At 37.7% G+C, this 27528-nt stretch overlaps 1 protein-coding gene across 4 annotated transcripts; it reads right to left on the bottom strand.

The window, feature by feature from the left end:
* Nucleotides 1–3709: 3709 nt before the first annotated feature.
* On the bottom strand, nucleotides 3710–26671 carry larp4ab (La ribonucleoprotein 4Ab). 4 transcript variants are annotated; one of them, XM_056460217.1, is made up of 17 exons: nucleotides 26217–26671; nucleotides 19274–19415; nucleotides 18081–18194; nucleotides 17903–17993; nucleotides 15718–15854; nucleotides 15498–15601; nucleotides 14988–15098; nucleotides 14082–14135; nucleotides 13215–13412; nucleotides 10875–10978; nucleotides 8655–8696; nucleotides 6906–7091; nucleotides 6523–6571; nucleotides 6262–6432; nucleotides 6044–6168; nucleotides 4669–4849; nucleotides 3710–4568 (listed from the first exon to the last, which is right to left on the bottom strand). In XM_056460217.1, exons 1-17 carry the CDS (start codon nucleotides 26319–26321, stop codon nucleotides 4197–4199), a joined length of 2286 nt encoding a protein of 761 aa, XP_056316192.1. In that variant the 5' UTR covers nucleotides 26322–26671; the 3' UTR covers nucleotides 3710–4196. The 4 variants fall into 4 exon arrangements, with proteins under 4 accessions (XP_056316192.1, XP_056316191.1, XP_056316194.1 ...); XM_056460216.1 differs by having other exon boundaries at nucleotides 6259–6432; nucleotides 26217–26667; XM_056460219.1 differs by lacking the exon at nucleotides 26217–26671 and adding an exon at nucleotides 21849–22031 and having other exon boundaries at nucleotides 6259–6432.
* Nucleotides 26672–27528: the final 857 nt, after the last annotated feature.

The raw sequence follows: 27528 nt of genomic DNA on the forward strand, positions 1-27528 counted from the left end.
CAGGTTAAAATCATTTTATCATTTATTTTTTTCTTCATTTCTCTTTAGCATTTTTCATTGAACATCTATAATATCATTCAAAACACTTCACTCAGCAGTTGCTATATCAATTCTGTCCCCGAACAGAACCTAAACCCCTATATAGAATTAAAAGAAAAAGGCAAATACTTATTTTTGTCTTTTTGTCTCTTTTTTTTGGGCTAAAAGACTTGCTACTCGTAACTGCACCATTTCATGTCTAAAAAGCTTACAGCCTACATAGGATATAAGATTAGCAACAAAATGCAATACATTTCATTTCACCAACCAGTTATAAATCAAATCCATTAATTCAGATAAAAGAATTAAAAAAATAAAACCAGGTCCACTGATTTTTCCTCATTTGTGTGGCACAGTCTCTACATAGTTTGCGCCCATGAATAATATTGCCAAATATAGAAAAGTCTGAAAAACATCTCAAACTAATAAAAGCAAGAAAGACACTACCGAGAGAAACAAGAGACAACTTAAAAATAAATTAAAACTGATGCATGAACATTCCCTCCATCACTTTCTCCAACAATAGCCAAATAAACAGGGGATTTTGAAAAATATTCATTAGGACACCTTCATAAGGTCACACACACACACAAAATATGCATACATTGTTCAACATCAAAATGAAAACCACTCACTCATTAAACAGTGGCCCTGCCCATGGCAGAATGAGAGGAGCTACTGCATTTAAACAGCACTTCCTGAGATTGTCTCTCAGCTGATTTGACTTTGGTCTGGATTTGTGCACAGCCCATCCATACACATGAATGAGACAAAAACCCCTGTTTACACCTGGTATTAAGATGTTTTGGTTGATCATACACATACAATGTAGACATTCCCACTGGTAATTTTAATCCATCGCTGTCCATTTCAGACAACTTTTCTGATGCCTTTGACTAGAGTTTCTCTGGGGAAGAACATTCATGGGCTTCTCCTGATTTAAAGATTAAGGAAGAAGCTCTTGCAATTTTTATATGAACACAAAATAATGTAACTTTCAATTCTGAACTTAATTTTTAAAACCACAATAACATGTTCAGATGGCAAAACCCCATTTAGATACGGTTGTTCAGTTGCACTTTCTATACATCTTTAAGAAATATGTCAGTAGGCAGAGAGCTCAACCACATTTGGTTGAATGTGAAGAAATGACACATTTCCCCCCTCATTTACACTTATCTACTTGTGATTGGATCAACAACAACACCTTAGAAGGAATAGTTCACACAAAATTGGAAACTACCCTATAAATTTACTTATAATAATCCTCCAAAATTTTTTAAATCATCAACTCCAATCTCTCGAAAGCCAAATGCACACACAACACCTTTTCAGCGGTCCTTGAACTTGATATATTGATTACAAAAAAAAAAAAAAAAAAAAAAAAAAAAAAAAAATTCACATCGATCTGCTTCATAAGAGATGCATTAACCACCTGAAGCTTGTGTATTAGTTTTATAACCATTTATATGCTTTAGGAATCTTTAGAATTGCTCATTATACAGCCATAATTTTGAACTATTGTTCATCTGACAGAAGAAAGTCCTTGTGGGAGAGTAAACTATGGAGTAATTTTCTATTTACGGGTGAACTATTCCTTTTATACCAGATGCAAAGGTGGTCAATAAAAGGAAGGACGACAAATTGAGGAGAGAATCATGCAATACAGTGTCACTGATAAAACATTCAAAATACATCATTAACTGAAACTTACGACCCCTAAAAAGCATTACTGAACTCAAAAAGCTACGATTCAAGAAAAGAAACTAAAATATCCAGCGGGAAGTCCACAGGACAATATGAGCAGTCATACACATTAATTCTCTGAGGTCCTGAGTTCCCTCTTTTACCAAAGTCGACACGACATTAGATGACACAGGTAAACGATGAGTGCTGTAGCAGGTATAATACAATGTTATCCTACCTGAAACATTCAGGCATAAATGTAAGTGTCACATAGAGATTATTATTAAACGAACAAACAGAAAGAAAACAAAGAAAAGACAGACTCGATAATCACAGACTGGACATGAACAGCGAAGCAGCACTAACTGAGAGTCAACCTGATATTTGTCACGGGCATCTACAGCAGACAGAAAACTGATATTCAGTCAAGAGCCGACAATACAAACAACCGGATCTCTAAAAACATTAACAAGACTTTCACTCCAAATAAGCAAAGGAAGAGAAAAGTGGCTTTGCTCATCTGTCTGAATGATTTCAGTTCATTCATTCAGCTTCAAAGCAGCTTGATCTTTGTTACTGACATACCCAGCATTTAAAACTCACTGGACATCACAGACATTATACAACACGACACTCCGACTCCAAACAAACTTGAATAAACACCACTGGTTTCTGTCCGAATCTTTTTTCAATGCATGTCTGGCACTATTCCATCCATTTGTCATGACAAATGTTTCTTTCAGCCTCACTCTGTCCTTCAAACCTACACTTTCCTTCTTTGTCTGAACAAACTTATCTCCCAGTTTAAGACTGGTGGTGGGATCCTACAGGCAACTTATAACTCAATTACAAAAGCAATTCTGATGAACTGGAATACACGTAGAACAGACTTTGAGAGTTGCTGTATTGCAAATCATTGAACTGAAACATAACAGGATTCCCTGACAATAAATTCTCCAATCTTCCAGTTGTTTGCAATGACTACATATTTAAACTCCTCATACAGAGTGGCGCATGTACGGCTAAAATAATTCACCATTGGCTCCCTTGAGATTTGCCCCTATGGTGTTTTTCTTTGCAGGACTAAAAGTGTTTGTGAAACCAATATAAAGTTTAAGTTTGCTTAAAAAAAATAAAATAAATAAATAAAAAATGTAATGCACCCATTTCGAAAATATGGATTTTGTATCCGTTGTGAGCATTTTATAAAAGTTGAGTGTAGTAAGTTGATAAGAGCATACGGGGAGCAATTCATGTCGCAGAAAAAAAATATCAAGTATTGTTGTGGTGTGAATACCTAATCAGCAGCGGCTTACTATAGTTCATGCACCATGACCTACACAATAACTAACATTGTAATGGTGAAGATGATACTAAATTTCAATTAGGGATGCACCGACAGGATTGGTTTCTTCCACTGCAATAAAGCGTGGCAAATGAAATAATGTAGCTGTCTCCACACATACATATTTAGCAAACTATATCCAGCAGATGGTAGTTCTTTCCCTCATTAAAAGCAGTCTTATTTTGTCCAGTTTCTTTGCTTTAAATCAAAGATCGTTGGTTAGGGTCATGGCTTATAACGCTATAATACTTCTAGAAGAGCTGCTCAAAAAATGGCTAGGCATGAATATGAAAATGCATTAATTTACATAACTCCATGCTCTTTATAGAGTTAATTAATAACTCAGTTTACATGTTAAGAGTTTTTTTTTTAATGAATCAAAAGCTGACATGTCAGTGCATCTCTAATTTCTGAACTGGACCATGGGAACCAATATCTATAAACATCTTGTAGATACTTTCAGACAAAACAGTAATGAGTTGCTGTACTTCAAATAAACAATTTGCAAAAGTACATCAGAACCTAAATGTCCTTAGCCACTCTCGGAATTGCTTCCACTTGAAACGACCAAAAACAAACAAATACTGGAACACATACAGTGATTTACGGACATGTGGGTTGACAGGTGTCATCTGTGAGATCTGTTCCCATGTGGAAAACAGGTGTTGGCTTCATTTTACCAACAGCACTACCACCATATATAGATAATAAAAAAAGAATAATAAAATATTTTTTTAAAAGTACAGCATTGTACACTAGTGCCAGGACCTTAAACACTCCAAGTAAAAAGCAAAACTCATTCACAAGCTAATTAAATCTGTAAAAATCACAGACAACACAGGAAGCATGGCCTCCGTTTCTCTTTTCAAGTTTAAGAGGCTGTTCATTTTCCATAAATTCCTAGTTTTCTTTTCTATTTTTAAGGATCAACTTCCCACATATCAGTCATTCAGGAAGCAGAGGGTTCTTCCGACACCACAGTGCGATAGTCCAGTTTTTATATGAAGATTATAGATATTTATATATAGATTTATATACTCGCTTTGTGGGTGTATAGATATATAAAAAGAGTTGTGTGTACCTAGGTATACACATAAGTGTGCACATGTTGTGGGCATACGAGGCATTACTTTGGCGATCTGGGTGGGATGTTTTGCTCCTTTCCACTGCGTCTGTTGTATCCCGACTGTGGCGAGCAGCGTCGACCCTGTGGAGGTCGTCTCTGTTGCTCTCTGAGCTTAAATCCTGACCCTCTTGGGCCATTACGTTGGTATCCAGTCTGCTCTCTTGACGTCCGACTCTCACCTTTCTCTATTTTGTCCCCAGGGCTGCAGCGGGATGAGGCTAGACCGTCTGCCTTGTTGGCACGAAGTTCACGTAATGGTTGGTTTGGGGTGGGAGAAGGAGAGGGTTCAGGGCTGGGTGGGGCTACAGGCACAGGGGGAGGGTCTTTGGGTGGCCTCTGACACACCTCTGCATAGCTCAGCTTGCGAGGCTCCTAAGTCAGTAAAACCAAAAATCAACGATCATTACTTTGCACATTTGGATGTATAAATGCTTTATGATTAGCATGTTATATAGCAGATGAAGGGGTTTACCTGTACAATTGTGCTTGCTGGAAGAGGTGGGGTAGACGCAGTGCTTGAAGTTGATTGGCTGCATGAAAGTTTGGGGGCGGAAATGAGCTGGACAGGGTTTACAGTCACTGCTGCAGGAGCTTCTGGAGGTGTGACAGTGTTCTGAACCTCCATCTCTGGTTTCTTCACTTGATGTATTACACTGTAGAGACAAAAAAAAAAAAAAGTGAACTTTTGTGGGTGCCATATTCCAGATTGGTTTAAGTTAAATAGTTCACTGATATCTACATTATAGGTTTATGGCTTTAGTTTAGTAAAAAAAAAAAAAAAAAAAAAATTTATTCCAAAAACTGAGAAATGGTCATTTATTACTCTATAAAACAGCCCTACAACCAGAAGGTCCATATTGACCATATATTGATAGTGAATTTTAATGAGCTCCGCTCTGATGTGCAGGTCACACACAGACACACTGCATGATGTACACAGACGAACATAAACCCAAACAGTGAAACACTAACCCATTTTGCTCTTGAGATGTGGATAAAGGCTAAATTATAATTAAACCAAGAGATGTATCGTGTTGCATTTAAGTCAAATTTCAAAGAAAACAAAGCAAGGACTTAATATCATCTGCGTGAACAGATGACAGTTGAGCTAAGTGATCTGACACATTTGTTGGAACATACGCTTCAAATTTCACAATAAACACGATAAATTAAAAGATATAATGAAACATCCCTTATGCCTCTTCAGAGTGGAGCTGAATAAAGGTAATCTGTAAATTGTGTCCTGACAGGAGTTTGAATGTGCAGTCTTGCCCAGTAATGCATAGAAAATAATCTGTGGTTGCGTTTTCAAAATTAAGTCCCACATATTTTAAAGCTTATATTTAACTTTCCAAGTAACTAATAGAAGGTAAAAAAAATAAAATAAAATCTCAGAGCTACATACGAGTCCAGGTTCTCTTCACGTCAGGTCTGGATGAACAACCTAAAATAGTCATGCATGCAAATATGGAGGGCATGGCCTGCAAGCCTAGTCAGTTTACTTTGTCTTCTGGTTGGCCCGTTGTCCATCAGGGTTTTACACTCGTGGGGTTTACATCATAAGTAAACACGAGTCTGAGGCTCACAGTATGTCGATTTTCATATACTGAGCTCTTATTGAACTATGCCATGGCATACTCAGACTTTCATTATAAGGCACCTTTAAATGTATATTTTATTTAAATGTGACTAGTAGCTTTCCAAAGACAACTGTTCCACTGAAGGGGAAAAACCTACAAATTTGGGTTGATTTCAACAAACAACAAATATTCTTTCTAGGTGAACTATACCTTTAAAAATGATACATTTGTCAGAGCACAGAATACTACTGCACATGCATGACATACCTAGCTACAGGTGTATCCACTTTTGTGGTGGGAGGCTTCGGCGCTGGAACTGAGGGTCCGGTTGACTGTCCTTCCCCTATACACGTTCCAGTATCTTGACTGACCTCTTGCTTGCTTGCCTCTGGCTAAAATTCCAAAAAGGTTACATGTTTGCAGAGAATCTCAAATATTAATCTAAAAATGAACAGAAAACCAGTTCAAGGAGGCTTTCTTACCACCTTGCTGATGCCCTTAACCACATCTGCCATGCGATTCTCCAACACAGACTCAGGTTGCACTGTCACACTTGGCAGATGCCCTGACACCCCCCCTGGCAAAGGCGGGAAATTAGTAGTTGCCAGGTCAAACTTTGGGGATGGAGCGATCACCTCGGATTCAGCATTCGGCCTCTGTTCAAACCAAAACACATTAGTTGGCCACAGCAGTCCAATAAAAATAAAGGATTTCAATGTGCCATGGGAATTTATTTTAGGACTAACCATTCTTTCATCTTCTCTTCTCCTCCTCATGCCACGATAGCTTCCTCTCCTGAACACAAACAAGTCATTAAATACTTTCCTATTATCAACACTCTCAGCATTTTGTGAACACACTCATCACATGACCCTCAGATCTCATAATCTGACCGCTCACTGGGACAGGAGTGACTGAGGTTTTGAGGAGAGAGAGACAGAGAGAGAGATTTAGAAAGAAAGAAAAAAAAAGAAAAAAAAAAAAACCTCCTCAAGTCCCAGCACTTCCCGTTTCCCTCTATGCGCTACTTTGATCATCACCGGGTCAAAATGACCAAATCTGCTGCTTGCACAGGAAAGTTGCTTCTTGTAAAACAAAATGCTGCATCAGGTCTGCAGTGTTTACGGACCTGGCTCGACTGCTGATGGAGAGGTCTGAGTACTGGTTCTCTCTAGGGGAAGTTGGTGGTTCAGAAAGTGGGGTGAGGGTAGAGGCGATGCTGTCTGAAGAAGGGGTGCATGGGGGCTGTGGACTGCCGGCACCAGATGATGTTTCAGTTAGCTGACCCACATCAGCACGAGGCTTTACATGATTCCTGCACAGAACACAAACCCCAAATCAGCAGTTTCTTAGATTAGGCTGCAAAAAATAAAAATAAATAAATAATATATATATATATATATATATATATATATATATATATATATATATATATATATATATATATATATATATATATATATATATATATATATATATATATTTTTTTTTTTAGAGCAGTCTGACCACAGAGAATGATCACAAATGGAGGTGGTAAATATGACATGGTGACAAAAAATAAAATAAAAAAATTTGAATAATTCACCAAAACTTCTGGACTACTGTTTGAACGAGAAGCTGTTAAAAAAAAAAAAAAAAAAAAAAAAAAAAGTGACTGCAACTGTTCACCCTATTATTAGTAGAGACAAACCAATAGAAGCCCATCAACACAATTCGTCATTCAAGATGAATCAACAAAAGATGAGGTTCCAGGATAGTTTAAACAAAGTTCTTTTTGTTCTTTGAGGGCAAAAAGTTCAAAAAGGCTGAGTGACAAAACATTTGAACACTCCAATGTGACAATTCCAAAAACACACGCACACCAATTGCATAGTCATGGTCCAAACTAAGCCAAATTTCACTTTGGTGAGCTGTTTTGATCAAGAAAAACTCAAGAACCTCATTTTGGCTGGATTTTATTCAATTACATAATTAGTTATACATAATTATTCATTTGAAGTACAGAGGCCTTTAAAAAGGAGTACAAAAAATAAACTTATGATCGACAAACTTATTACCTAGTATAAAATATCCAGTTTATTTTAAGCAAATTTTGCAAGTTTCATTTGCCACCATTAGATGTACAGACGACAGACAAACCAGTCTTCATGTCAATATAGCATTTCAATCTTTATCTGCCATGAAGCCCCAAATGTGAGGGACATCCTTCCTAAAATGCTCGAGTAGCATCTTAAAAGCAATATTAAAAGGGAGTAAAATATTTGGCAAATCTTTAGTCCCTTTTAATTATCGTATAGTTCTTAAATTAATATTATTCCAAAATTAATGTCTTTTAAAAGCTTGGTCATGAATATAAACCTGATGTTTTATTAATTTTATCTGAAAACTCCTTCTCTAAATTTGCAGTAATTTACTGATGAGATTTAATTAAAAAAAAAAATTCACAATGCATGTACTCCAAGATAACATCAGGAAACTCTCATACAGACAGAGAAACAGATGATGCATGCAAGGACAGGGTTACATGACAGATCTGATGACAATGCACTGACATTCATTTACTGTGAAGGCATCATGCGTCAAGATGCAGCTTTTAGCAGAGTCATGATGGCCAATCACTATGAAGCTCTTACTCATGATCGAACAACACTAAAATGCAGTTGTTTTGTTTCAAGTAATACAAGTCATTTCTCAGATATCCAATTCAAAACTTTAGACTTGCATTAAGTGTATAAATATTTAAACATTTACAAATGTATAATCTGCATTGTGATGTAATCAAACTCAAAGTAGTTTGCATAGCACAGGATGAGCATGCATAAGATGACCATTAAACAAAGGGAAGGAAAATGCTTCAGTAAAATCAGAGGACATCTACCTGAAGGAATTGATTACATTCTTTCTGGAATAAAGTGGAAGTCTAGAAAATGAAAGTAACAGTCAATATGACGCCACTGCCTTTAACTCCCACTTTCTGCACATGAGGTTCATATGCAAATAATCTTCAATTTTACATTTGGACGAATAATAATAATTAAAAACAACAACAACAACAACAACAACAATTAACTTAAAGTGAGACATAACTGGAATTGGTTTAAAGGGCACCTATGGTGAAAAATCTACTTTTCAAGCTGTTTGGACAGACATGTGTGCATGTATGGTGTATAGACCGTCATATTGGGGTGAAATAAACACACCCAGTCCTTTTATTTCTTTAAAAGCAACATAAAAAACGGTGGACCAATTGGAGCGGTTTTCAGATCGACCGCAACTTTACGTAGGAGCGCGGTCCCCCCGCCCACCGAATTGATTGACAGCTGCACGTATTAACATGTCCCGGTAATCATGTGCATAATCATATCAACAAGAGAAGACGTGCGCAAAGCAACCGGGAATAAAAGGTGTTCAGTTCGTTAGGATCATCAAATGTGATCGAGAGAGTTTCACATGTTTAAAATGTTTTAAAACAGAGCACGTGTGTAATGAATTATAGCGATTTAGCTTAGCTTTACTTCCTCAGCACAGCCGCGTGTCAGAACAATTATAAAAAGAAGACGCTTCAATCCCGGTTTGTGGACGTTAAATCAGGTTTATTTTGTACATTAATATAACAGATATCCATACAGCAGTGGAGATTAACCTGTATCCTGTCACATTTGCGTGCAAAGAGTGCAAAGCTAAACGGGCGCTCTGTCCGTCTGTCTGTGTCTGCGTGTGTCTGCTGCGGTGTGTGTGTGTGTCCGCGTCAACTTTGTGTGACCCTGCCATGCAACTGCACAATAAATACTAATTGGTAAAGTTCTTACTGTAGTATTTCTCACAAATGCTAAGTGAGATCTGCTTCCTTTAAGTCTGTCTGTTGTCTGATGTGCCGAGGGAGGAGATTAAGGCAAGCAGTACACCAAAACCGCCACCCAGTGAAAAAAATTTATAAATAGGAATTTAATAAAAGGTATAATAAAAAATCTGATGGGTGTTTTGAGCTGAAACTTTACACACACTTTCTGGAGAAGCAAAACACTTATATTAAATCTGAAAAAAGGGCTAACCTAGGTGCCCTTTAAAGTGTGTTTGTGTATAGCTTGTAACAAACAAAAAGAAATCAGAGCATTAATCAACATCAGAAAATTTACTTTACTCTTTAGGTCATCATGGAGAAGGTCAAAACTAGAGGTTTGAATCTACAATGGTCTCATAGTTCGGTTACAATTATCATGCCATCGATTCAGTTTAATTTGACATCTCGGTGCATCGATGATGCTTTCCATACACAATTTAATATTTTCTTCACAGCGCAACAATTCTTGTATTAAAAAATAAATAAATATTTTTTTTTTTTAAATAATAAAAAAAAAAAATAAAAAAAAAAAATAAAAAAAAAGTGTATAAATATTTGTATATACTATTTGTAATACAATTTTAACCTTTAATCCAAACAGTCAGATATATAAACTGTACCTTTAAACACGAGCATTATTAGCAATTAAACAAATATAAAATATCCCGCTCGCTTTGAGCCTTGTCTTCATCTTGCACTCAACAGAAAGGGCTGCGATTGGCTCTTACACGCTGGCGCCGTTCACAGATGACTAGAAGTCCAGCAAACATACACGCAGTGAAATGGTGCCGAGTTTCTGTGTTTAAGTAGTTATAGCGTTGTCAATACTCGCGCTCGCCCCGCTCGCCATAGTAAGCTACCGCAAGATAGCACATATGAGAAATGACGTTAGTACACAACCGGTTATGATTATTACTAAACCGATACCGAATAGTCGTGCACCGAAGAAAATTAATTTGACAACCCCAATCAAAACTATAGCTCATGTGGCAGAACAGTACACTAGGAATACCAAGGTCATGAGAAGCAAAACAGAGCTTGAATACACATTGGTTGGACGGAAAATTTAAAAAAAAAAAATTTATTAATTAATAATAATAATCTTGAAAATTAGCACATTAAGATTAGGTCTGAACTGAAGTCCATCATAGTCTAACACTGATGCAACAAACACCTGAAACAAATCTCCCCGTGTCAAACACAATCTGTTATACTTTTGGCACAAAAAGACGTTGTTAACAGTTTTTGGGATCTTACCGGTTGCGGGGGTAGTTACGTGCAAGGCTGATTGGAGAAGTGCCAGTTTTGTAGTTTCCTGCTGCGCCAAAGCCATTAACAAATGTGCTATTGGGAAATGGGGCCTACGAGAGGAATTAACAGCAGGGATTAACACACATCCTCAAACTACTACAAATCATCTTCAATTCACATTTGTGACATAAAAAGCACCTCTTTACATTAATGCGCTATGCTAAATGAAGCAAATAACTGCTGGCATGGCAACCATTCAGAAAGCTGCTCAGCCTGCAATCATAACCCTGATTACATAGTCAGAGAGGCACTGTGACTTCATCAGCTCACACATTCAGCCTTCATGACTCCATGTCAACTCTAAAAAGGCGAATAAAAAAATAAAAAAATAAAAAAAACTGAGCAGTTGGAAGTTACTGCTATAATTCCGGACCATTAAAATGTCATTTTTTTGTCTTCCAACAAGTGACCCTCAGATCTCATAATCTTAATGCTCACTGGGACAGGAGTGACAGAGACTTCAAGGAAAGAGAAAAAGGAAGAGAAGAGAAAGACAGAGGGAGAGAGAGAGAATTCCTAAAGAGCATCTGATCACTCCTTGCTTCCCTCTATGCGCTTAGTTTGTCATCACTGGGTCAATACAACCAAATCTGCATTAATAAACTGCTACATTTCTTCATAAACAGCTTAAGTTAATTATTCAGTTCAATCAATTGAAACGTTTACAAATTTAACCATAACTCTGTGAAAACATTTCTGTGGAATTTTTCACCAAGTTACCAAACCATCAATTGATAAAACCGGTTTCTGTGATCAAAATCAGCATATTAGAAAGACTTGCGCACGCCTTGCTGTTAGGATTGCCTAGGGCTGGGTGATAAAAATTGGTATCAGTATTGGTATCAGACCGTACACCATTGTCAATGACGATAAATGAAAAAAATTCAATATGAAGTTTTGCTAAAGCTACGCCTTTATTAAAACGTGGCTGCTGAGCCAATGGAAGCACGAGACTTGCATGACACGCACATGGGCACGACGTGCACTTGTTGTACAAGCAGCGCACATGTGATGAACGTGCATTTTCTAGGTACACCTAGTTGAAAAACATCTGAACTTTTCTGAATGCCACGAGCACACAGAGATACATGCAAGTAGAATTAACCAATCTGTTCAAAAATCACACTTTGTATGGAATATACACATTTCAGTAACGGCAGACTAATTACCTCAGACAAACAGTGCACCCAAACACTGCAGCACTTTTTACCGTTCTCCATAAACTTGAGCTGCAGCAATGGTTTGTCTTTTTGTCATTCTGAAAAAATGATTGTTGATGGTCGCCTAGTTACAAGAGACACCAGGGGTGCGCGAGCACAAATCGCATTGGAAATGGTGAAGGAAACCACACGCTCGTGCGCGTCACTTCAGGTCAGAATTACAACGCGCTGTAAAATAAGTGTCATTTAGCAGCAATGAGGAGATTGTAAATAAAAAAATATTAATAATAAAAAAAAAAAAGAGGATGTAAGGATGTCACCAGAGTGTCTTTTTGGTTTCTTTTGTTGTGCATTCCAGCCACTAGCAGCCCATCTCAAAGTGGTTTAGCACAAGGGGCAAGATTGTCATTCATCTTCACAATTGTTACATTGCAGTATGTATTTGAATAATGATGGTTAGTTTCTTTGCTTGAAAGCTCAGATTTGATTATCAAGGTGTTGTTGACAGAATTTGAGGTTTACGGTACCATTATTATTCACACCTTAAAGTTTGCTTTGTTCAGCAATTGCACATTACCATTACACACACTTTGTAACATTGTTTATCAAGTTTAAGAATCTCTTTAACACTTATATTTATTTTATTATAAAGAGCAGATTGTTTAAATATTTTAGTTTGACTATTACCATTGCACATTACCATTACACACTTTGTAACATTGTTTATCAAGTTTAAGAATCTCTTTAACACTTATATTTATTTTATTATAAAGAGAGCAGATTTTGTTTAAATATTTTAGTTTGACTATTAAAACTATTTGCCTTAGTAATGTTGGTAAATTAAAATAGTAGTTAAAAATTAAATATTTCTAAATGGATTTTTTTTTAATTATATATATATATATATATATATATATATATATATATATATATATATATATATATATATATATATATATATATATATATATATATATATATATATATATACACACATATATACACACACACACATACAATAATTATCGATATCGAATGATATCAAACATATCATGATAATTTTTTTGCAATATTGCCTAGCCCTAGGTTTGCCCATAAAAAAAAATCATCATTTTAAAGTTCTCACCAGTGGCGTTTCAAAGTATGGGGTGGGTGAAGGCGTCCACGTCTGGGGCAGTAGGCTATAGAGTGGGTACTGCTGTGGAGGCTGGTACACCTGCTGCAGGTAAACTGGAGACGAGTACTGTGATGGAGTCGAGTAAACCCCAGAGTCTGCCGCAAAACCATTCTTAGCAAAGAACGTGTTAATGGCCTTGATGCGAGCCTACCATAACAAAAACAAGAGACATGCATTTAGCCCACAACATCCAAAAGATCATTCGTTAGCTATAGGATGCACTTGCGAAAACAGGTCATAAATGAAAAATCAGTATCTGTGTTTAGAGATAGAAATTTCAATCCTTTAGCATGGCACTTCAGATTAGACTCCCTTCATGTGACAGACATATTTCATGAATTACTTGTACAGATGCCTTTTGTTTGAATATTTAATATTGTGGGCTGTACAATATGGACATTTTGTTGTACAAATAAACGTACATAGACAATAAAAACAGCATGCTTTTTGGATTACGTAATCCCATACACTGAATACAGGGGTCTTAAATAAGAATAACTCATCACAGTTTGGTTGACAGAACAGGGGTCAAAATCAGAGAATGCTGTTAATTATCGCACCACAAGTATGGCTGTTTTTTTTCTTATTAAATGGAGAGAGAGAAGAGGGGGAAAAAAAAAAAAAAAAGTGGACATTCACATATCCATCCATGAGAACGCCCAAGAACATGCGCAGGTTCACAAATTAATCAGTCTCAAACCAAAAGTGGTCAAGGTGACAAAAGGGGTGTTTGAATTGTCGGCTAGTCACGTACTCATCCAGGGTGCTTAAATTACAGCTGACCTTACAACAGAGATGGCGACAATGTACACTCACCATAATTGGTTTGCCCTGAAAGGTTTTGACTTCCTCACGCAAGTATCTGTAAGCCTGCGAAACAATGTGACATGAGTCAATCCGTGTATTAAACCAGGCACAATGCAAAAACGCTTTATGTACCATTTATGCGACAAAAGCTAAGCAAAGAAACATTAGCCAAGACTATAGAAGCAGTATTGACTACAGACTGATCAGTGATCATACGTCCCGGATTTAAATTTTATTAAAAAGTAAATAAATAAATAAAAAAAGCCAAGCGTTAACTAAAGCCATGACATCACTTCTGTTTGTAATCGAAACAGTCATTGTTTTGAGACACAGGTGGGACTTAACATGAACCAGAATGATCAGCTAGTTTGAAATAATTAAATTGGTAAGCAGTTTGAGATTTCATAATATAAATAGATAGTAATGGTCTATCCTTAAACTCTGGTATTCAGCAGCATATCAGCCAAATGTTGTGGCAACTATAAAAATTACTACAAGACATACTACAAGTATCTTGTGTTCCACAAAAGAAATATCTGGAACACATTGAAGGTGATTAAACAAATTTAATTGGATGAACACTCTTGAGACTTTCAAATAGAGTATTAATATTATTATAATGCATGCGGGATCAAAACAATTCAGAGTGCTCCGATTAGTTTTAGCTAAAGACCACATTTTATGAAAACATACAACAGAAAATTAAGACTTTATATAAATTAAACAATCATGAGCCATAATCACTGGAAAACGATGGCACATTAATTAGGCTGAAAAATGTGTCTTTCATTATTACTCACTCTTCAAACAACGCTAAACAATCTTGAAATAACCCTCATGTTTGTAAGACTGATCCACCAATCATTTATACATGCATTTCATGAGTAAGGCTCTTTGATAGTGTGTCAATAATACCTGCTGAGCATCTGTGTCAGACTGGAATGTGATGTACCAGTTGTTATTGTGTGCAAATTCCACGCTGATGACCTGCGGACACTTTTCGCTTTTAAACAGAGCCTCCACCTCCTGACACAGACAAAAAAAAAAAAAAAAAAAAAAAACACAATCATCAATGAAGCAATGAAAACAAATGAGTAAAAAGTACTGACAAACAGCAGGATAGATATCCCTCAGATCTCATAATCTCACGGTCATTAGGTCAAAATCCACTGTACTGAGAGAGACAGATCGAGAGAGAGAGAGAGAGAGAGAGAGAGAGAGAGAGAGGGGGGGGGGAGATAAAGGAATTAGCAGAGCAATGACAGATAAAACTAAAAGTTAGAGATAAAGAAAATGAAATCTCCGCAGCAGCAATGGTTCTGAGTCCTTCCAAGCGCGATACTGATCATCATCGGGGTGACCACAGTAATCATTTCTAATCTCTACCATATGTAATGATAAAAGATGATCAAAGAGCATGCTCACCTCTACAGGGGTGGTCTCAGGGACCTCTCTGAGGATGATGATGCAACGTTTGTGGTTTGGCCGTACCTTCTCACCCTTCTCATCTACCTGCACCATAGGAGACGCTGAAAAGAACAGAAAAGCAGTTAAATTAAAATTAGTATGAATGTTTAGTTAAACAAAAATCTAGCAACATTCTGAAATGGAAGCCAGTTTTTTTGTCATCCTTTTTTTCTTTTACCTCGCAACACCTCAAGAATTAAGTCCATATCAGTAGTCAGCAGTTTCACACCCTCCATGCTCGCAATGGTCCAAATAGGGACAAACTGATCACTGTCCATTTGAGATATCAGGTAAAGATCCTTGGAAAGATTCTCTCTGTTTATTTATAAAAAAAAAAAAAAAAAAAACAACATTGAACAGAAATATTACTTAATATCACAGTAATATACATTGAATAACATGGCACAAAACAGTGTATGCAAGAAACTTTGATTACAGATTAAGAGTATATAGTGAAAAATCTAAATTTCCTGCTTTGCTATCTAAAGCTTACATTACATGACCCGCATACTGCATTAATAGAAAGCAATTGCTCCGAATAGGATTGTTAGATTAATCGAAAAATCCAACCACAATTTGAAACATTGCGATTAGTAATTTGGCTGCAATATGAAATGTATATCATTTAATTTCCCCCACCCAGAACAAATGAGTTAATACTGTGTGTGACAGCATTACTAGCCAATTGAGTACATGATCATTCTGCTCAACTAGATTTGCGCTGAAAATCCAGCTGAAAACCCACAATGAAAAACAAACTGGAAAGCACAAACGAGTGAGATGGCATCTGCCACTTCAAACGCATTAATAGACTAATAAAGAAAAACAGCACGTCGGTTATGTGGGAGTATCTTGGTTTCAAAGTCACAGAAACCAAACAAAACCAGGTAATTTGTAAGAGCTGTTGCAGAATTCTTGCCACAGCACAAGGAAATACAACAACCAGCACCTAAAAAAAAAAAAGCACCACAGACGGCTATATGAGGACCGCCTTGCTAAAAAGTCAACAAAGTATTGCCAGTGATACTCAATCTAGTAGCAAGCAACAGCAAAGTACAACTTCAGAGTTTTTGGCTAATATAAGTTAATATCTTTTAAAGTTCCCTTTTCTTAACTAACACTCACTGCATTTTAGCAGTAAGAAGCTACAATACAAAAAAAAAAAAAAAAAAAAAAAAAACACTTAGATATTTTCCACCCAAAAATTGCAGTCCTAGCTCTGAATATTAATCATGCAACTAAAATTTATCATTTACCATATGCAAATAAGCAGACTAGCAAACTAAATCGAACTCCTGTTCTGCAGAGTTTAGCTCCAACTCCAATAAGACCTGAACCAGCTAATAAAAGTACTAACTTGGCACTCAACACCAAAGCCTATATAAAAAAAATCCTGAAATTATTAGCCTTAAAAAAAAAAAAAAAAAAGCATAACGTCTAATACTGATGCGGCCTCTATGGCAATACACAGGAAAGAAAGATCAAAATCCACCATGTGATTGGACAAGACGTTCTTCATGTGACCAAATTAATGCTATGGGTTCCCAATGGCAAGTAATAGTCATTTTCATATCCGTATAATAAGAAAATCTCTGCTAAATACAAAAAAAATAAATAAATAAAATTCCTTGCAGGTAGGTCGCTGGACCTCCAGCACTAAGTTTGGGTACCCCGGTCCTACATCAAGCTGCTTCAAAAAACTATGAAGACTGACAAAGGAGAAAAAATAAAAAATAAAAAACAATAAACATTAAACTAGATTAATCAGTAGGTTTCTTGACTGACTAATAAAGTAATTAAGGAAAGCCCACTTAAGTAGTTTCAGTTTGCCAGATTTCTGCCAAATTGACATTTGCTTGGATTGAGTCAGGCAATAACTGCTTTAGTAGGTCTACTGTGTCATGTGAAGTGGAAGTTATTTAGACAGCAATGAGATCGGCTGCACCAAAAACCAGACGCACAGGAGCTCCCATGTAATTTTCATTAGCCTCCTGTCTTTGTTTAGCGGTCTTTGTTTAGCCAAAATAGTGAAGTGTTCCTTTAACATACATGCTCATGTACACATACATTTGAGTGGCCTGATCAATTATATCTTAAACTAATTACATTGCATCTGCTCATTATTGGAAATCACAAAATCTGTGGATAAAAATTTCAAATCAGATGCTCCATCAAATCACTTTCAATACAACAGGCCCATTATGACATTGCATGTAATTGCTGAATGAGATTTCTTTTTCCCAGGCAATAGTAAATAATGCACTGCTCCATTGTTCAGGTGATTAATTTCCATTCGGGAAAAAAAATCTTACGTAACATGAGGGAGCAGGTGTGTTCATGCCCGTGCATACAGCAAGCATTACCTCGAGAAACAAAATTCCAGTTGCTTCTTTAGTGACTCCTTGAGACTCTCCTCAGACAGTGCAGGCGGCTCCTCAAGCGTCTCACCCTCCACTGAGTGACACAAAACACACCTCAATGACAACCAGCCAGCAAGCAAGCAGCATTGATGGATTTAAACAGACAGTGGGTGTAACAAACCTGGTTCGTAAAGCGGGTAAGCCAGTTCTGCTGACTCAATGCCATTTATCAGGCCGGTCTCCATAGCAGGGACTGACTCAGAGTCACCATAGCCAACACCATACTCCTTGAAACCTTTATATATAAAAAAATTGTACACGAGTCTGGAGGATGATCAATCAGTTAACAAATGAATAGCAAAAGGCTATGCAACCCTCAGATCTCATAATCTCACGGTCATTAGGGCAGACCCACTCCACTGCGAGACAGAGCAAGAAATGAACAGAGAATCAGAGATTGAGATGGAGAAAAAGAATGGATTGAGTGAGATGTAGAGGAGAAATCAGAATGAAGGATCTCTACAGTTAGAATGGTTCTGGGTCCTTCCAAGCGCGATACTGATCATCACTGGGTTCCAACAAACTTTAACCCCATGCTCTGAATGGATGTTGAAGCCATTTTATAAAAGGTTTAATTACTCAAAACCAGATAAACATAACATTCATAAACTAAGAATTTGTGAAGGAATGATGATGTGTGAACTTGGAGGTGGTTGAGTTGATGCAATATGGCATTTTTTTGTGTATATAATAAATCTAACTAAATTTAAGAGACATTTCAGCCAAAAAGTGTACTCATGCTCCATTGTTCCATACCAGTTTAAGGTTTTTTTATTTTTTATTAAACAAACTGGGGGATATTGAAAAATGTAACCTTTGACTTCCATATTTATTATTCCTACTATAAAAAAAGTCAATAGCTACAGGTCTCCAATTTATCAACTATCTCCTTTTGGGTTCAATATAAACTCAAATTGGTATGAAACAAGCAAAGTGTGAGAAAGACAATTTTCATTTTTGCCAAAACTATCCCTTTAATTTTGTTAAATAAACATGTTAAATATACATAAACTGAACATCTTAGGGCATACTTCATATCAATATTTAAAAAAATAAAAGCAGCCTGCCTGACAAACACAAAAGCAAGAAGTCAAAAAATTCAATTACATCACATGAGAACTACTGCAATTTTACTTGTCATGGATAAATCAAAATCTAGCATGCAAGATATGAATTATCCAACCGACACAATGAACTAGTGTACAGAAATAAGTCCTAAATGACATTGATTCTCAGTGTGGTATGTTGGAGAAGATAAACTTCACATATTCCTCAAATCACAAGACTAAACAAATGGCTAATCAGTGCACATACCCTCCATCTCCTCAGTGGAGACATGATCTGCTTGTGGCCAATGGCACGTCTCTGTGGCTGCCTCTGGAGCCTGGCTGGTTGGTGCAGACACTTCCTGCCACACTTTAGCGTTGGGATTCAGACCGGCCCCCTTGGTGGTCACCTTGAAGATAAGGTTAAACAGAAACTCACAATGTTAACATTACTGTAATGTGAAAAACTTGCTGCAAAAAAAAAAAAAAAAAAAAAAAAAAAAAACTCCAGTTTGAAAATTAAACTGAAGTCTATTAACTAGTATGTTGCTGGTCATTTAACAAGCCATCAAACATTTGTGGCACAACCTTATTAAAAGTCATGTAGAATAATGCTAATCAATCCGCATATCAATGTATTTGGCCGTTGGTGTATTAGGCAAATAGTTATCCACCTAGTTTGACAACGTAGTGGGAGGATGACAAAAAAAAAAAAAGAGAAACTTGCAACTGAAATCAATTTACTTTGTCTAGGACTTCTGTATTATTCTTGAAAATCTTGCCTTAACATTGCTTTGAATTTATTCATTCTAGAACCTCTGTATAAATCAGCAGCAGTATTTACCCTCTGAAGACCAATGCAGCACCTTTATTAAAATCACATGCTTAAATTACTCTGAATTATCATAGCAACATTTCTGATGTGAGAAATCCTGTCAAAGCTTTCCAAAAAACACAGCAGGTGATTACTGACATTTATGCCAAGAAATTTGGTGATTCAACATGCATCGGAGGCAATTTTATTCTTAAAGGAATAGAAAATTACTACAAAACCATGAATTGCCTCGCAATGATTAGTTGTCAAACACTTCGTGTTGCTTTAAGTGAGAGGATTTTATATTAAAACTTCATACATAAGCAGGCAGATAAATATAATTATTTATTAACACTATAAAAACTGCAAAAGTAAATTCAGCAGATAGCTCAGCTTTAATGCCTTGCATTCACACTGAATCCTGGGATACAAAGTACAGCAAACCAAAAAACTACTATTATTGATTGAATGTCCATAAACCTAAAACATCAGAATTTTACAAGATTAGACGTCCATGTGCCTTAACAGAGAAGACATTTTAAAGCCTTTAGCTTGCACCCTGAAAGTTTGCTTAATAGAATTGCAAAATGTGAATGAATTTCCATGCATAATTATCAAGGTTCTCAAAAAACTAAGATTGCATCAAATAACCACAATCAGACAATTAATCAATAACCATGACATGCCAAGCTTACATTCATCAATGTCACCCTGCAATAATGAAACAAAAGCAGCAAAACAATTCTAAACTTATCAACAAAAGACTGTAAGTCTCATTAATATTCACATACGGATGCCAACTTGTTTTTTTAAATTTACCCATAAAGCTCTACAAATTCTTTTATAAGGAATAAAAAGGTTACAACGTTTTATAACCGCTTTCTTGATTACGGGGAAGTGCTGAAATGAAAAGGTAAAAAAAAAACTATACAGACAGCATCAAATGCATTCCCCTGTACTTTGCAGGAATTCAATGAGATGTTGAAATATCCCAGGATGGCAAATAGCTGGCATGACTACAACTCAAACTATTCTAACTGTAATAGTAGAGAACTTTCACAGCTCTGAAACCACAACAAAACAATTTAACAAAGTCCTCCAAATAGTCATGTATCTTTTTATTGAGATAACTGGAATCATTTACAATGAAGGAAAACTAAAAAACGTCGTGTCAGAACTTGGTAATAAAAATGTGACGCTATTAAAGTTTCACATGACACGCAGAGTCCAAAAGCAGCTTCAAACTGGCTAAAAGGCAATATCTGCCATCTAAACAAACGAAATTGTTACAGCCACAAGCTTAAAGAAGGTCATCTGAAGAGCACCACCAGCACGGGACAGGCAAGGGCACCAACTTTTGACACCCTTCAAGAGTTTGAAACACGTAACAGTGCAACAATTACTCCACACTACTGCACCAGATCCGGGATGAAGCTCATTCACAAGATCCATTACTCACCCCGCGCGACACTCTATGCATCGAGGGCAGGAGATTTTAAATAGTCGGCCTTTCACCCATTTAATCTGATTAGCCTCTCTAATAAACCAAAGCGAGAGTTCAGGCCAAAGAGCTACAAACCTGCATCTGAAACACTGCCTGGTTAACCTGACTAGCGCTTTATTGGATTTGAACAGGCTGAAGTTATTTTTAAAATGAAAGCTGATGCAATTTGTGGATACCCAAAGTATTAAACGTAGTCAGTAGTTGCGAAGTTCAGCTTTAAAAGTTCCGCAATTTGCGCGAATGAGAGAGGCTTGCTAAATAGCTAGCATTTGTTGCGCGCACGTGGATCTTTCGATGTCGACGCTCAGTTCGCGTTCACGTAAACAAGGTCTCACACAGAGGCTCAACTATTCTTCTAATCTCACTGGACTCACAACATCAATAAACACAACTCTGAGCACAATACAAAATCTCAACAAACTCGTTTAACGTTACTTGTCGACTCGTGGCAGGCGCCATGGAGTTGGATTCGTGCCGCAGCTGTGAAGATCCTTCTCGGTCTCCAAAATGACCCCGTTAACTCACCTCCACAAACAACAGCATGATCCTCTTCCCCGGCAACGCTATCACTCGCTAGATACCTTATAGGCGAATAAATCTAGCTCACAATAACGGACTCCGTATTCCACGTCTTTCCGTTTAAAGCAAAAGTACAAGTTCACAACCAATGTGTCTCGCGGCCACTCATCATCGGCATCAACCGCTCTGCGTAAGCACAGACACGGCGAGTCTGATTGGTCTTTCCTTCGCCTTTTTTGTGATCACATGCGGCGGCACGCTTTGAATATTACCCGCCTACCGTTATATGATTGGTGCGTTGTAAAATACGTCATCAAGAAGCTCCTTTTGATTGGAGCAGGCTCACGTCTGTCAAACCTATGTTCAAGTTACCGGAACTCCAACCTCTGCCATCAAGATCACTGCTGAGCACGTGGCGACAGCTGAAACAAATGCCGCTCACGCCTGATAAAAATGAATGAATGGATGTTGAAATACGGCGAATGTCTTTTAAATCCCGCATGTCGAGGCAATAAAACGGCATTTTAAAGCTGAATAGTGCGTGTTAGTATATGACAGCACCTAATGTCGTTGTCACGATGCATCGAGTAGCACAGGAACGCCCAATTTAGATCATGCACAATGTGGCAGCCAGATCTCAGTGCATTTGTCCACTGTTCAAGAGTCAACGCCATAAAAACAGATTGAGATCCTCTAAAACTTTTTAGAGCTGTTTGATAAATGAGATTTGATGGTAAGTCAAGCACAAAATAAATAAATGTGCCATTTTGCTCAAAACAATATTAGATGAAGATTCTCTCAATTCTCATATTTTCCACAAATAGAAATGTGTTTTTCAGGCATCCTAACATCCCACTTGTCACAAACCAGCTTAAATAAATGTTATCCTGAATCCATGGGGAGAAAATCGTAATGTTATTTTTCATATGAAAAACAGTTGTTGTCAATCTTAAAAAAGGGGGCCTCGAATGTCTTTATATAAATTACATTTACATTTTACATTTAGTCATTTAGCAGACACTTTTATCCAAAGCGACTTACAAATGAGGACAAGGAAGCAATTTACACAACTATAAGAGCAGCAGTGAATAAGTGCTATAGGCAAGTTTCAGGTGTCTAAAGTCTAAGAAGCAAAGCATTAGTAATGTTATTATTATTATTATTTTTAGTTAGTAAAAAAAAGTTAGTTTAGTTAGTAGAGAGTACAGTTAGTGGTATAGCCAGAGAGGCAGTTGCAGATTAGGAAGGAAAGTGGAGACTAAGTTAGACAAAACAAGCGCTAAAATAAGATTATACACTCACTGGCCACCTTATTATGTATACCTTTCCAACTGCTCTTTATGCAAATTTATAATCAGCCAATCACATGACAGCAGCTCAATGCATGTAGGCATGTAGACACAGGGAATGGGGAAGAAAAGTGATTTTTTTTAATGTGGCATGGTTGTTGGTGCCAGATGGACTGGTCTGAGTAATTCAGAAACTGCAGATCTTCTGGGATTTTCCCACACAACCATCTCTAGGGTTTACACAGAATGGTCTGAAAAAGAGAAAATATCCAAAAGTATCCAAAAAATATCCAAAAGAGAAAATGCCCTGTAGATGCCTGAGGTCAGGAAAATGACCAGACTGGTTCGAGCTGATAGAAAGGCAACAGTAACTCAAATAACCACTCGTTACAGCCGAGGTATGCAGAAGAGCATCTCTGAATGCACAACATGTCCAACCTTGAGGCAGATGGGCTACAGCAGCAGAAGACCACACTGGGTGCCACTCCTGTCAGCTAAGAACAGAAAACTGAGGCTACAATTCGCACAAACTCACCAAAATTGGACAATAGAAGATTGGAAAAACGATGCATGGCCTGATGAGTCTCAATTTCTGCTGCGACATTCGGATGGTAAGGTCAGAATTTGGTGTCAATAACATGAAAGCATGGATCCACCCTGCCTTGTGTCAACGGTTCAGGCTAGTGGTGGTGATGTAATGGTGTGGGGGATATTTTCTTGGTACACTTTGGGCCCATTAGTACAAATCGAGCATCATGTCAACACCACAGCCTGCCTGAGTATTGTTGCTGACCATGGTTATCCCTTTATGACCACAGTGTACCCATCATCACATGGCTACTTCCAGCAGGATAATGCACCATGTCATAAAGCGCGGATAAACTCAGACTGGTTTCTTGAACATGACAACGAGTTCACTGTACTCAAATGGCCTCCACAGTCATCAGATCTCAATCCAATTGAGAACCTTTGGGATGTGGTGAAACGGTAGATTCGAATCCATGGATGTGCAGCCGACAAATCTGCAGCAACTGCGTAATGAAATCAAGTCAATATGGAGCAAAATCTCTGAGGAATATTTCCAGTACCTTGTTGAATTTATGCCATGAAGGATTAAGGCAGTTCTGAAGACAAAAGGGGGTCCAACCCGGTACTAGTAAGTTGTACCTAATAAAGTGGCCGGTGAGTGTATATATTTAAGCATAGAGATAAAAACAAATTTAGTCCTGAAATAAACTAATAAAATTATAAAACTTTAGCATAATTTTTTATTCTGAATATATATATATATATATATATATATATATATATATATATATATATATATATATATATATATATATATTCTTTTTACAATTATTTGGATGGTGTACAAATTTTGAGTTTAATACAAATTTAAAAACTTTATATACTAAATCACAAGACGTAAATGTTATTTTACCAATAAGTCCATCAAATTGTTCAGAACCCCTACAGTAAGGATAAAGAATTTAACATGTTGGAGAGACATTGCCATAATGCTAAAATAGGGAGAGCGCCCTGCAGAAGAAGCTTGGCACAAAAACTGGAATCAAATCTCAATATGCAAGCCAAGGTTCATTTTGGTCCAGATCTGACACCAACCACCAATGTAGTACAATGGTATTAAGGTACAATTTTAACACCATGGTAACATGAATATTATAATCCAATATATTGTATGTGATCTTTATAAGGAAATTTAAGGGCTTTAAATGTTAACAGGTCAGCTAATGCTTAATTAAACATCCATTCCAATGACCAAGGTTTAGCCGAATAACATAAACACAAAATTAGGATAGCCTAATCAACCTAATCATTTAGTACAACAACAGCTGACCACTAGACGCGGTGGCGCAGTGGGTAGCACGTTTGCCTCACAGCAAAAGGTCGCTGGCTCGAGCTGGGTCAGTTGGCGTTTCTGTGTGGAGTTTGCATGTTCTCCCCGTGTTTGCGTGCGTTTCCTCTGGGTGCTCTGGTTTCCCCCACAAGTCCAAAGACATGTGGTATAGGTGAATTGGGTAGGCCAAATTCTCCATAGAGTATGTGTGTGAATGCGTGTGTATGGGTGTTTCCCAGTGATGGGTTGCGGCTGGAAGGGCATTCACTGTGTAAAACAATTGCTGGATAAGTTGGCAGTTTATTCTGCTTAATTGAATCCGGATTAATAAAGGGACTAAGCCAAAAAGAAAATGAATGAATGAATGAAATGACCACTAGCATCCTTAATAGAGGCACATAAAATCCAGGTAAATCTATAACAGCACAACATTCCTGATGAACTAGAAATGTTCAAAGTACAAGACAGTTATGATTTGTTTACTAAAAAAGAAAAAACACCCACGCAACTCAACTGGCTGTTAAACTACATTTGCTTGTGTGAGAACAATCTAATAAAAGTAATTGCAACAGCTAGGTTATAATAATACCTATTATACTGTGTAAATTCTTTAAATGTCTTATTGCTTTAGTCTTAATGGTCTAGTAAATGATTGTCAAACTACAGAAAGAAGTAGTTAATTTTTAATAAGTAACGTTAGTTGACTGTGGCCCAAGGCAGGGTGTCAGGTGATCTCGAAAAATTTGAATTAACATCCAAAAGTCGTTAACATGCTTGCGATAAAACATTTGTCAACCATAACATGTGTCACGCGCCTCAGTGTTATGAAAACATTACAGTATCGAGCTCCGCTGGCCAGAATATGAGCACGTGCTGTGTAATTTATGCGCACACGAAGCCAACAGATTTAGTGTATGTTGCCTAGTAATGTCGACTTAACGGTCTCTGACCTAAAGCCGGCTAGCCAGACGTGGCTAATACTCAACTAAGCGGTTATTAAGCTGAACGACTTCGATAAATCGATACCTTTGCTAAGGAACTAATCTACAGGGCACCATAATACAAGTAAACACAGGTGCCGAACAGTTCGATAAAGGACAGTGTGGATTGTTAAAACTCGTTAGTTATAATTATGAAGGTGTTCAATTCTGCTCGAAAAGTTAACGTCGTATTTATGGGGAGGGTTCGGGGGGTTGTGCCGATTCAGCACCACAGGCCTGAGCTCACCATGCCGCTGTGCTTCTCGCCGGTTTTCTCCTCTTGATCTCGGACGACTGATCCCGGCTCGACCTCCGCCTTCTGTTGCGCTTGGCCGCTACTCTCCGAAGTCATCGGCCGCCTCTGGCTCTGCACCGGCCGGGCACTCTCCCTCTCTCTCCGCGATCTTCTCGCCCGCTCCGCCGCTCCTCTCGCCGGCTGAATGCAACAAGCACTTGCTCTAGCTAGTTAGGGCAGGTTGCTCTTATCGTTTCAGAAAGTAAATGAAAAGGAAAAGAGGAGCCGCGCGAATAACACGAATGTCCGCTAATGTATCTCCAGAAGGGGTCTGCTTCATTCCCTAATAAGCCTTAAAGGAGATCAGCGAACGTTTCTGACACACGGCAGAAATTCACACACCGCCACCGTCCCGACAGACAATGCGACCACCCACTCCATGGCGCTCGCTCTTCCCTGGCAACAGCGCTCAACACGCGTCGCGCCGCATAGCAACCAGCGGGCGCCCTCGCCGCATAGCGACAGACGCTCCGAGAATCTGCAGCCGGGCAACAGCGAACATGACACAGCGAATCATCCGCGGGCCAAACACAGACCATCGTCACCGTCCACAGATCATCATGAAACAGCAAATCATCCACACAGAACAACAACAGACGACAATGACAAAGAATCGTCCACAGACGATCTTGACACAGAATGATTAATAGATGATCATGACACAACAAATCATCAACATTCACAGACCATCCACAGACGATGTTGACACAGCGAATCATCCACAGATCATCATGACACAGCAAATCATCGACACAGACCATCCACAGACGATCATGACACAGAGAAACATCCAAAAATGTCTGATACAGCAAATCATCTACAAACCATCCACAGACGATCATGACATATCAAATCATCCACAGACCACCATGACACACAGGTGATCATGACACAGCAAATCATCCAAAAATTATTATGACAAAGCGAATCATCCACAAACCATCCACAGAGACCCTCATAACACAGCAAATCATCTACACAGATCAACCACAGATGACCACGACACAGAATCATCTAAAGACCATCCACAGACATATGATCACGACAGCAAATCATCAACACAGACCATTCATAGATAATCATGACACAGTAAATCATCCAAAAATTATGACACAGTGAATCATTCACAAACCATCCACAGACCATTATGACACAGCAAATCATCTAGAGACCATTCACAAACAATCATGACACCGAGAATCATTCACAGACGATGATGACGCAGAGAATCATCCACAGACGATCATGACGCAGAGAATCATCC

The sequence above is a fragment of the Danio aesculapii genome, chromosome 6 (genome assembly GCF_903798145.1).
Source record: "Danio aesculapii chromosome 6, fDanAes4.1, whole genome shotgun sequence".
NCBI lineage: Eukaryota > Metazoa > Chordata > Actinopteri > Cypriniformes > Danionidae > Danio > Danio aesculapii.